Source organism: Podarcis erhardii (assembly GCF_964252035.2).
Source record: "Podarcis erhardii genome assembly, chromosome: 1".
In the NCBI taxonomy this organism is placed as follows: domain Eukaryota; kingdom Metazoa; phylum Chordata; class Lepidosauria; order Squamata; family Lacertidae; genus Podarcis; species Podarcis erhardii.
Window position 1 is genome coordinate 60,171,367 of NC_138497.1, and position 12,774 is coordinate 60,184,140.

At 40.2% G+C, this 12,774-nt stretch overlaps 1 protein-coding gene across 1 annotated transcript in view; it reads right to left on the minus strand.

Moving 5' to 3' along the window:
- Positions 1-12,774, minus strand: part of TPCN2 (two pore segment channel 2) — a gene marked incomplete at its 5' end in the record, with an annotated part of 30,682 nt that overhangs the window by 14,703 nt on the left and 3,205 nt on the right. Inside the window, 9 exons of the mRNA XM_081834862.1 lie at positions 11-75; positions 795-860; positions 1,562-1,661; positions 3,489-3,561; positions 4,493-4,599; positions 6,719-6,835; positions 7,170-7,347; positions 10,517-10,593; positions 11,023-11,084. Of these exons, the coding sequence (XP_081690988.1) occupies positions 11-75; positions 795-860; positions 1,562-1,661; positions 3,489-3,561; positions 4,493-4,599; positions 6,719-6,835; positions 7,170-7,347; positions 10,517-10,593; positions 11,023-11,084 (845 nt within the window). The remainder of the gene's footprint in view (positions 1-10; positions 76-794; positions 861-1,561; positions 1,662-3,488; positions 3,562-4,492; positions 4,600-6,718; positions 6,836-7,169; positions 7,348-10,516; positions 10,594-11,022; positions 11,085-12,774) is intronic.

Here is a 12,774-nt window from a genome sequence, read left to right on the forward strand (position 1 = left end):
CTTTACTCACCAGAAGATAGCCACGAAACTGATTGTATATTATTGCTGTCAGCAAGTTCATCAGAAATAAATTCCCTTAAGAAAAGAAAAAATATTTACTTTAAAAAAATAGAAGCTGTGCTGTGTTTGTTCAACTGTAAACAGAGACCCATATGAATGCTCCAGGAATTTGCACCAAAACTGCAAAAATAAGCAGAATTCCCAAGGTTAGCTGGTAAAATGGGAATTTTCTAGAATTATTTTACCACAAGTATGAACACCACACTTTAAAACATGTTCGTTCTAGTACACTCTTTCCAAATAAAGGAAGGAAGAAGGTACCTTGTATTTTTAAAGACTGGCTTAGATAACTATACAATGTATGAAAGTATAATGAATTTTAATCAGGTGTATTTTAAGTGTCAATAGTGTATGGAAGGTAATTTCTTCTGTCCCTAAATGTTATTTTATTTTCCCAGAGAAAGCCACAACTTCGTTAGAATACAGGGGAGGTTGAGGAGTATAGGTGCTTCCAAACAGAGGCTTAATTTGCAAACTGGTTTTGTGTGTGTGTGTGTGTGTGTGTGTGTGTGTGTGTGTGTGTGTCAGATTCCTCCCCCACCGGTCAGAGTTAAAATGGGGAGAGGGATATTTTAATGCCAATGATGTCCTATGGATGCTGAGGGGGGGAATGCATGAATGAGGAGTACCAATCTCACAGAAGTCTGGAAACACCCTTATATAGAGACAAATAAAACAAAGGTCACACTGAATGACTTGCATAGGGATCTTATTCAAATGAAGTGGCAGCTTACCTATTACAGTAAAGAATATGAAGAAGATGGAATATGCTCGATTCTTAGAGTAGGCAGGAATCATCACTGTACAACAATTTTTAAGAAGGTTAGAAAGTAATAATGAATATATAAAATGCTGAAAAAGAGAAGCACACACACTGCTTATGTTGGGCCAATGAAGAAGTGCGCTCATTAAAACATATGTATACAATTATTTTTCAGATAAAGCTCAGGGCGAACCTCTACTTATGAGGGGTTTTTTTTGCTAGAAGCCAGATTTGCACATTACTAAATGGCCAGCCTTTATGCCAGTCACAAAGCCAACTTCTTCTTCTCTCCAAACAGTGTTTAAAAAATCAAGGCAAACACCAAGGAACACCTATCAGAGAAACATGCTAGGTGTTTGAAGAGACAAAAGAAGCAGTTAGTCAGCATGAAACATGGGGAAGAAAGACAAACTGAAAAAGGAAATCAGAATTCAATTTATACTGGGGTAGATAAGAGCTTACTCTACAGGTCAAAACCCATTATGAACTCCAATCCGTAAGTAAATAAGTTTAAAGGAAAACTAGAGTGAGGGGAGGGGGGGTCTTCTGTATTTCTATGGTAGTCAAATCAGGCCTGAGACACAGTGAAAATGAAATAATTCGCGCTCACACTCCTAGCCAAATGTCTCAAAGTTTGCACCACCATGAAAAACATGAATTTCCTCAAATCTTAATTCTCTTAACAGTAGAAAGTAAGAGAGGGGGAGAGAGAGAATACATTTAGAAAGTTATGCTTACCATCTGGATTATTTGCAGTTGTCAGCAGTACCAGCAGGGAAGTTAATGAATCTGGCAAGTTGTGAAAATATCCTTGCCATTCCTTGTCCTGCTGGGCATCCTAGTCACAGAGAGCCAAGCCATTAGCAAAGCAATGCCAAGAGTCTGCCACAGCCATTTAAGAAGCATGCACAAGTCCTGGGATCACACTGTATGACCCAAGTGCATGATGCCACACACACACACACATAACTAGCTTATCAGGCAGAATACGACTGTGGAAGATCGGGGCCACACAACACAATGTTACAATAAATCCAGTTACTTCTGGCTTCAGACAGACAGGTGAGTACTTCAGAAAAATATAATGTAAAACATGATATTCATTAAATTTCCACAAGACATACAGCTAGTCTCAGGTGGCACTTTTTCTACTCTACTTGCACATAACAACATCATATATGAGCATCTTCCCAAAGTGGTCTTAGAATCATAGAATCATAGAAGAGTTGGAAGAGACCACAAGGGCCATCGAGTCCAACCCCCTGCCAAGCAGGAAACACCATCAGAGCACTCCTGACATATGGTTGTCAAGCCTCTGCTTAAAGACCTCCAAAGAAGGAGACTCCACCACATTCCTTGGCAGTAAATTCCACTGTCGAACAGCTCTTACTGTCAGGAAGTTCTTCCTAATGTTTAGGTGGAATCTTTTTTCTTGTAGTTTGGAACCATTGCTCCGTGTCCGCTTCTCTGGAGCAGCAGAAAACAACCTTTCTCCCTCCTCTATGTGACATCCTTTTATATATTTGAACATGGCTATCATATCACCCCTTAACCTCCTCTTCTCCAGTCTTGTCTGAGCTGGTGTATGAATACTAAGATGACTAGAATTAAGCTAGAATCTCTAAAATAAAAAGAATATTCTTGATATAATATCGCATTTTAACATCTATATATTTTTTAACATTTTATCATTTTTGTATCGTTGTCATAAACTGGCAGATTTGCAAACTATAACCCAAAAAAACCAATGGAATTTTATTTTTTCCAGTGTTGTATTTAGAAAGCAAACACATTTTTAAAAACCTGAGGGAAGGAAAGCAGCCGGGGGGGGGCACCTAGAATAGAAAATATTCGAGCAGCAAAAGGATTAAGTATCTGCTTCTGCTTGAGAACTGGAGCTGTGTTACAGAGATTTGTTCCTTACAAGCAGTCAGCTTCTAAGTGAACATGCTGGAAGAGAATTGGTACCAAACATTTATTGGTACTATATACATGGGCTTGTGTGTGTTCACACATACACACACATATACCCACAGGAATAAGACCTCTGTATTTAAATACACAAGGGGGGAAAGCACAGCAAAGTTCAGAGTGCAAAGATTCAAGAAAGACACAGTGAAATGAAGACATCCGTCTTCTACACAGGCATTTATTTTGGAGTTTGTGGTGGTTTGCATGTGGTAACTATCACGTCAGTTTTTCTTAGAGGGAACAGTTTGTGGGGAAAGCTATCATGTTGCAGCATTTCATATATGTAATTACTCTTATATGATTGGTCATGATATGGCAAGGGGGATTACCACTTTCTCCCGTGGAAAGTGCAAAAAGCTGAGGGAGGGAACTGAAAAGGGGAAGCTGGAGGGGTGACACTCTTTCCCATTTTTTTCAGCTCTATCCGCTTTTCAGGCTAATTCTGCTGGATCCAACTTTTACAAAGATCCTCTGGGAAAGCAAAGTGTGTACACACAAGCTTTATTTCCTTCTGATAAAGGGGGGAAATAATCCAGACCTTAACACTACATCTAACACTATGTCTCAAACACAGAAAAGATAGACATTTCAGAAAGGGGCAATATTTTTCCCAAAAAACTTATTACATTTGCCAGCACTTCTGACAACGCTCTCAAGACAACCAAACCCTACATGAATCATTCACGTTAGTTACCTTTGTTCGAGCAAACAGCAGCATGCCAAACATGGTAAAGAGAAACAGGTGAACAGCTAATAGCAGCATAACACTATTAGGGAGAAAGCACAAATGCCAAAATTAGTTCTTTCATTAAAATGTAAGAAGGATGCAAATGGAGAAATGTCAGACTACAACATTCAAATAAACCAGAATACAGCATTTTTGAGGAAGAAGAAGAAGAAGAAGAAGTTGCCCTATATTCAGGAAATAATTTATTTGGCTGAGGCATTTAAGTTCTAGTAAATTTAGTCAAAACCTGGGAAGAATGAGGATAAGAACATAGCACTGGCGTACATCTTCCTATGGTAATGTAGAAATTTTCCTTGACAGATCCCTCTCAACAAGTTTCCACTATACTCCAAAGACCCCAAAATTCACCCTCAACTTGCAAATGTTGTGCCAGAAGATTATCATCAAGATGATTTTCCTGGCTCCTCTCCACTTCCAACTGATTCCCAACCAGTCATTCCTTCAGGCATTTCCCAATTTCTACTCTTAGTTATGGTAGTGTGGTGACCCAGCTCATACTTCATGGTAAATCATAATTAACAGTTTACTGCCTTCCAGATGTTGCATTGCCTATGGCCAAGAATGATGAGAGGTGTAAAACAACATCTGGATGGCCACAGGCTCCCCACCCCAGGTTTACCATGAACACAATGCTCTGGGTTATTTTCTCACTTCCCACTAGTTCATAGAAGACACAAACATGGTCCCTAGCTTAGCGTTATGTCTGAAGTGGGGACCATGGCTTGTTTTGCTCATACAAACCATAATCATCATTCCAAAAACAAATTGGACATAAAATGTGGGTTGTTTTATCCACACGCTACGGGCAGGAGCAAAACATCCCAGATTGACATGTCATGGTAAACAACTGTGGTGTGCAAACTGGGCCACTATGGGGAAGTAAAGCCTACAGTATTTTTTGATTGCTTATCTGCAGGCTGGAAGAGAGTTGCTCTATTACTCCTTGTTACCTTGTAATTTCTGGCAATGTCCTCTTGATGCTTTTTAGTGTCTTTTTCATCATTGAAGAGTTCTGAAGGAGGAAGAAAGGGCGGAGGATTCGCCTTATTCTCAGACTCTAAGATTGAAGGGGATAAGGTTTGCACTTGTTAATGACAAAACAAGCCAGCATCCAAACCAGAGAATGAATTTGATTTTTAATGCAATGTCCACATGGGCTGCTCAAGCTGAACAGTAAAGTTTAGTTTTGCAAAATATAATGCAAGCACAAAAGGGAATAATTTCTTTATTTTTTAAAATGGAAGGGTGGTAACGAGACAAACAGGCAACATTTGATCACCCACACGATGTAATGACTACCAGTGTATAAATGGATGACAAGAAAGAAAGAAAAACAATGTTTGAACAAATTAACTGGGGGGAAGAAGCATTAACGATTAACCAAGGTGAATGCTCATTTTGGGGCCATCTCAGTGATGGTGTTCCTTGTGGAATTCCCCTATCAGAGATATCCAACAGGCAGCAACAATGCTATCATTTAAGGGCCATGCAAAAAACATTTGTGTTCTTTCAGGTGTTTTAATGTATTTTCCTTTTTTAACAAATTGCTGCAAAGAGGGGGATTGGTTTTGGGGTATCTTGGTTTTGGGGTGTTTTTTTGTAAACTGCCCTAGAAGTTCTGCTGAATTGTGGCATATAAATGTTTTCAATAAATAAATAAATAAATAAATATACACTTTCCAACTTAAGACTTCATACGTTAGCTCAATCCCACTAGAAAACTCTTTGTTGCTGTTGTTGCTAGAACAGGTTAACCTGAGAATTCTTCAGAATGCTTTGAAGTCTGACAGAGGAAGGAAAAGATGGTTTGCTTCAGCTGCACCTGTTTTCACTGATATTGACAGTGGCATACTGAACCCTCACATAGCTAGCCAAGGAGAGAAGGACTTCGGGCCTTCTCCAAGTGATCAGCTCATCAGATGCAAAGTTTATATCTTTTGCAGTCGTTGAAATAATAACCTTGGCACAAAATTCTACAGATGGAACAAAGCACAAAACTCTTCCTCTTTAGTTCTTCATTTGGTTATCTTCATTTCCAGTGTGGGAGTTATTTCTAGTCAGCATGCGTTCCAGGAAGAAAGTACAGGTACCAGAAGGGATGTTTCCAAAATCATTTTTTAAAAATGCAACAAGCAGGAACACCACTGAAACGAACATACTTTCCAAAGAAAGCAAACTTCAAACACTCATACCTGGCTCAGCTGTTATATAACTGGGTGTCAACCGTATATTAGTGATGCCTTGTTCCAACCTGGAATCTTCTGCATGCAAAGCGGAAACTCTGTCACTGAGCTATGGCCTCTCCTTGTGGGGTTTACCGGCTAGTAATTGACAGCTTGGTTATAATGTATTATTGTTTACAGTGGTTTGAATGACATTGTGTTGCTATTACAATGATACCTCAGGTTAAGTACTTAATTCATTCCGGAGGTCCGTACTTAACCTGAAACTGTTCTTAACCTGAAGCACCACTTTAGCTAATGGGGCCTCCTGCTGCTGCGCCGCCGCCGGAGCCCGATTTCTGTTCTCATACTGAAGCAAAGTTCTTAACCTGAAGCACTATTTCTGGGTTAGCGGAGTCTGTAACCTGAAGCATATGTAACCTGAGCTACCACTGTATGGGCATTTTGTTGTACTGTGTTTATATACTGTGTACTGCTCCAGCATCATGTCAATGAAAAGTAGTATAGAGATATTTTAAATATAATAAAATTTAAAAGTTAAACATTACAAAGTTACCCAGTGTGCTTCAGGACTGAATGGAGATTTGAACTTTCAGTTGAGATGCCAATATGGTATGAAGGCTAGAGTGTTAAAATGAAATGAGGGAGACCCAGATTCAAGTTCCCACTTAGATAGGAAGTGCACTGGGTGACTCTGGGCCTAACCTACCTCACAGGGTTGTCATGAGGATAACATGGTGGAGGAGGAGGTTAGGAGGAGGACAGGATAAAAAGGCCAATGACAACAACTTCACAGCAGAGTGGGACTTTGAGCTGTGCTTGCTCCAAGTTGTAAGTATATAAGCAGAGGATGCTCTCAGATTACAAACTCAAAAGTTTTGCAAAAGTAAAAATGTTTTTGTTGCTTGCTCAACTGCAAAGTGCTACTTGCTCAATCTGACCCTCCTTCTCTGTAGCCCCTACCTCAGTGACATACACACATATAGTCCTTACCTCACCACAGGAAGAGCTCAGTGAAACAGTCCAGTCTGCAAGGGAGACTACTAGCACCAGGATATAGGCCATCAACCACTTGGTTTTCCGAAACTCTTCCCATCCTATTAAGTAACTCTGATGAAGCAATACAATACATGTTTAAACAGTCGTTAGATCACTGTAACATTTTCTTTCACAGAAAGATTTACAAAACTAAAGTGCGACTAATTTTGATATACTCTTTCTAAAAACAGCTGGACCAGTCATCGTGAAAATGAAGCCTTCACCGATGGGGAGGCTTTTCAAAAGAACCATTTCCTAATTTTCCCATTTCTGAAGCACAGAGCCCAGAATCATGTTGGAATTCATTGGTTATTCCATATATTCCACATAGGGAAGTGTGGGCAGTTCAAATGCACCTCATGAACCTGGAGATTTTCCAAGTGGCATTAAATGTGTCATCGCTCACCTTTACAGAGACATCTGCTATAAAGACAAGGAAGCAAAGCAGTTCAATGCTCTCCGTCAAGCCACAAGGAGGCTCCCAGGGTTCCAAGCGGTATCGTATGTCCGACGTGACAGTAAATGAAGAAGGCGTTTCGATGAAAGCAAGAGCCAGAATTAGTGTAATGGTGGCAATCAAAATCCTTTAAGAACAAAGGAAGATCAATGTGATTACTGAATGAAAAACATATCCTCCTAAAAGCTACTTGGCCAAAAAGAATATACAGCCATACAATCGCTTAATATCAGGAGCAGTCAAAACGCATAGTATATGGGATTGAGCCTAAATGGACAACTGAAAGCCCTTTTATAGCATGATGATGTGCGATAGTTACCTCCCTGCAAAGTGATAGTACAGCAGAAAGAGATCAAGCCCTTCATTCCAATCTCTTTGGACCGAAAGCCGGCCAAGCCATTCAGGCATCACCTAGTACATTCAGTGACATGCTTTTAGTTCAGAAATCAAAAAAACAAATAAAAATGGCTTCAGCTCACAGGATCAGCTCAGACAGGCTTTTGCTCCACATCCAAGTAGTGCTAACTGTTCTCTAAACAAGGACCAGAGGGGCATACGAATGATGAGAGCAAAAAATTCAGCCAGCTGCAGCACCATTTCTTTTCCAGCTATTGCTGCCAGTTATACCTGCAATTGCTTGGTTCACATGTTATGCTGTTAGGCGAATGCATATCTTAGGTTGGTAAGGATAGCTTGCCCTTGGAAGAGGGTGAAAGTTTTGTGTGGACTGATACATGATGAAGCCACTGTATCTACAAGTGTGAATAGCTGATACAATGACTATTAATAGTAAAACCATTTTTTAAAAATTAGTTTTTATTTGAGGTTTTTTCTGTTACAAAACAAACGAACAGGGGAAAGTACATATAGCGTCTCTACTTTAGAATCTTTTTCACAGTTCATTTACATTCAGTATGAGACACTGTGCGACTGGGGGAAAGAGGGGAGAGAGGGAAGGAGAGGGTGGGATAATGAACTTTTATTCTATTGCATAGTGTTTGTGCAGGGTTTTTAGGTCAGCATCACCTGAGTAGGTGTTTTATTTATATATGGGTTCATTTTTATTGGCATTGCGAGAGATTGGGAGGGGGATGTTCCAAAGCTTGGTTGGTTGTGTTTGGTTGGTTGCAGCATGGTTTGTTTACATGTGTTAGAGGGGCGAGTGTTGGGTCTTATTAGCCATATTGATCTGTATGCTGTGGGGGTTTTTTTGGGGGGGGGGAATAGGCAACCACCCTACTAGTAAAGTTAACCAACAAACTTAAACTAGCACAGAGACAATCAAAGGAGGACACCTTCACCCCAGTGTGGGTCCCCTTTATCAAATATACAACGCAACAAGACAATGACCTAATGGTAGTACCATTGTTAATGCTGCAGTGCTCACAGAGAGGCCTTTAAAAATGTGGCTGATAAAACCAAGCCCTTTTTTGCAATAGCGAACACTGCAGATCAGGCGTTGGGAATCTCTGGCCCTCCAAATGTTGCTGAACCACAATTCCCATCAACACCAGCAAGTGCTGCCAATGGCAACATTTGATGGAAGTTGTAGTTCAGCAACATCTGGAGGGCCAAAGATTTCCAACACCTGCTATAGATACCACACGTATTTCAGTGATATTCCTCACTTTCAAGCCATGAGGATTTAAATTATCACCAACATGTTTTGGCATTCTTGCCATTTGCAACTAAGCTTGTGATAGTGAGGATCTGGAAATGTGACATTTTCCTAGCTTCGGAGATGAAGGTTGACAAAGTCGGGAACTGGTGCTGAACTATGACAGGTTCTTTTCAGTAGCAACCCATGACCTATGGAACGCCCTTGGGGGGGGGTGTCGTTGGCCTATGTTATTAATGTTTAGGCAGGATTTTAAAACATTCCTGTTCGCTCACGCATTTGGTGGCTGAAAAATACATTCTGGCAGCTTTCAAATGATTCATTGTGAGGATATTTGGCTTGTTTCTAAACAAGTAAATTTGTTTTGTTGTTTGCCACTCTGGGGTACTTTGGGAAGAAGGGCAGGAATAAAGGATGATTAATAACATGGAATGTATCACAACTTAAAACAGGGTAGAGGGTATCTGCATTTATTTTTGTAATCCTGGGAATTTTTCTTAAGGATTTCTTTTTAAAAATGAATTGACAATATGACAACACTCGCAACCTGTGAACAGAATGCTTACAGATACAGACTTTGCTTGGATAAATATGATAATATTTGGAAGGACTTTATGCAAAATGTAGTAGGCTATTAACATTTACATACTGTAAGTATTAAGGATAATAACACGATACCAATTTATATAAGAATGTATGGAAATATAATATATTCATTTTTGCATATCTATCTATCTATTCTTTTCATATGTGTCTTTGTTGTTATTTCCCCCCTTACTTTCCCTTCTTTTTTCTGTTTCACTTTATTTCTTTTAATTGAAATAACTTCCAAAAAAATATAAATAACCAAAAAAAAGAAAAAGCAAGAAATAAGAAATGTAGGTGGTATTCACTTAAACAGGATTAACACCACCACAAAGGGATTGCCCCCTCCTCCCCACGCTATCCCCAAAGCTACTCTGGAGGGTTGGAGGATCCCCCAGAACAGATGCAGGGGGGCACAGAGGAGGAGCACATTCTGCTTAACATTATGTTGAATTCAACTCGTGGGTTGAAATCCTATGTATACTTTCCCAGGAGTAAGTTCTCTTGAACGCAGTGGGTTGTATTTCTGAGTAGACATGCATAGGATTGTACTATTCAACCATTTCTGGTTTCCCATACCTCTGCTTTCATCCAGTGGGGTGTTATGCTATCACAAGAGCAGGCAAAAGTGCAAATTCTGTTTCATCTTATAAACATCATTTTAAATAAAGATTTAAATTGTGCCTGAAATACTCTAATAAGGCCTCTGACTAAAGGTTGGTGGGGAACAGCAGCTGTGGAGTGCTGCTGCACTCACATTCTGTTTGTGAGTTTTCCACAGGCATTTGGTTGGACAGGGGTGATTTTATATCTGTGATGACCAGCAATATTTGTAGCAATGTCACATTGTTTAGCAAAAGGTCTCTTTCTCCAGCCTACCAACTTGGGAGTGCTGGAGAGAGGCTTCATGGTTATTGCTGCAAAATGAAAGTGGCCAACGTAGCGGCAGCCAGATAGGAAATCCTAAGAGGGATAGTTAGGAAAATACAAAAATGCCTTGGATTGACAGAGGAACCAAGGATTTGTGGAGTCAGAGAGTGACAGAGGCTCTAAGCATCAGAGATAAGCAAGAGAAAAGAGCCCAGTTTCTCACCATTGGCAAACTTCTGAGTAATACCGCCGATAAAGCCACAAGGAGTAAGAATCCACACGGTGATTTATGGAACGATACTAGAGAGATGAAAGGCAAGATTGATCACTCAGGCATCCCAATTGCTCTGTTATTCAAAGTCAAGCCATATCAATTTATACAGGCATGCACTATTCAAGGCAACATCCACTAACCTTTAAACAAGCTGATTTCCCAACACGGAATGGCTCTTACAAGTGTCATGAGCAATAATTATGCAATCCCGGTTGTCCAAAGAGATGAAAACAGAAATATGCAGAAATCAAGCTTCCCTAAAATTATTTAGGGCAGTCTCTTACTGCACAGCTGGCAAGACCGGACTGCTGAGCCTAACATTAATTTAACTGTGTGCCATAAACTGGCAGCTCACCAGGAAAACAGAATACTCAAGTCCTATGCAATAGTTTATTTTGCTGGGCACTAATCAGTTATCTCCACTTTGGCCATAGCCTGGCAGATGAGACATTTACCTGAATTGCATCTTCAATGAATACTACTGCTTGGTTCAAGTAGGGATTTTGGTCATCGGCAACTGCAAAGATACAACAGTCATTTCTGTGATCCCAACAAAGCTAATAGATAGTTTCATTAATCATGAAGATCCCACACAAAGTGTTGGTATTGCTTAATTTAGCCTTTTGGCTGCTGAGGATGTCAGACTATGTGTCATCACATCTCAAGCATCTTTTCTGTGAATACAATAGGAGAATGAAGGAGGAAAGGAAGCTGAGAGCCCTTCTACTGACCGACCATCAGGATTAAGACAAGGCTCTGTGAATTAATCCAAGCACTGGATTTTAGGTTATCTAAACCAATATAACAGCAGTAATGACGTGAACATTCATGTGTTAGCCTTATACCTATCTCTGCTGTGCTGAGCTTGCATATATTAGGAAGGAAGACTGAAGATGCCACCAGTGCCAAATTTGTGCTAAAGCAAACAAACAAAAATCAATTGAGGAGAAATCTGTAATGTTCCCCTTAAAGCAGAGATGGAGAACCTTCAGCCTTTGGGCAAATCATGGTCCAGCAGGGGTTCCAATATGGCACGAGAGACCATTTTTCTTAAACCATGGCCACCTGACAATTTGGTAACATCATCCTAATGGGTGGGTGACATCGCCTTAATGGCAGGACACCATACTGCTTCGTTAGTTTCCTTTAGAAATGGTCCAGAGTTTATTGCTAATGTGCCCAAAAATTCCTCTTTTTCTAAAGAGCCAGAATCCTATATAGTCATATTTCAGGAACTTTGGCATCAAGAAAAAAAGTATTTTTGAATTACAGTGGTACCTCGGGTTACATACGCTTCAGGTTTCATATGCTTCAGGTTACAGACACCGCAAACCCAGAAATAGTGCTTCAGGTTAAGAACTTTGCTTCAGGATGAGAACAGAAATTGTACTCCGGCGGCGCAGCAGCAGCAGCAGGCCCCATTAGCTAAAGTGGTGCTTCAGGTTAAGAACAGTTTCAGGTTAAGTACGGACCTCTGGAACGAATTAAGTACTTAACCCGAGGTACCAATGTACTGGCTAATCTTCAGCTTTTCTTGTGTGGCTGAACCTTCAAAAACTAATGTTAATTGAGTGGTCCGGAAGGAATATGAGGGGCCATTCACAATTACCCTTTTGATCATGATTTCAGTCATTTTGGACAGTTTCCTGGTTAACAGGATGCGACAAGAATGTTCTGGCTCCCACCTATTTCCTTTCTGATTTCCAGCTGCGATCACATCTACATGCTAAAGCATGTCCAATGAGCAATTTCACGTGCAGCGCAAATGCTCTGCATATTTGCTCTGAAGTAATTCTCACTGTGCTCCTCAGAGCTTCCTCCCTAATATGTCTTCTCAGGCTTGCAAGCTAAGACACTCTTGATTTACTTCAAAACTGCCTCATACATGAGGTAATTTTCACATTGTTTACCGCTTCCCTCTTGTTTAAGATGAAAGGGTTTAACTCAAGGAAACAGCAGCAATTTGTAAATAGAGGGTTGCAGCAGATTACCCCTCATTTGGTGCTGTCCTTACTTTCACTCTCCTCCACCAAGGGCATGCAGGCAAGTAAATTAGCAGAGGGAGTACTGACAAATCAGCATGGTGAAACCAATTACAGGAAAGCAGCAACAAACCATTCCTGTAACAAGCAAGTCTGAGACTTTTGGATACAAAGTTGCACCCAAAATAGGCAGTGAGCCAACAAGCAAGATCACATATCAGGCTC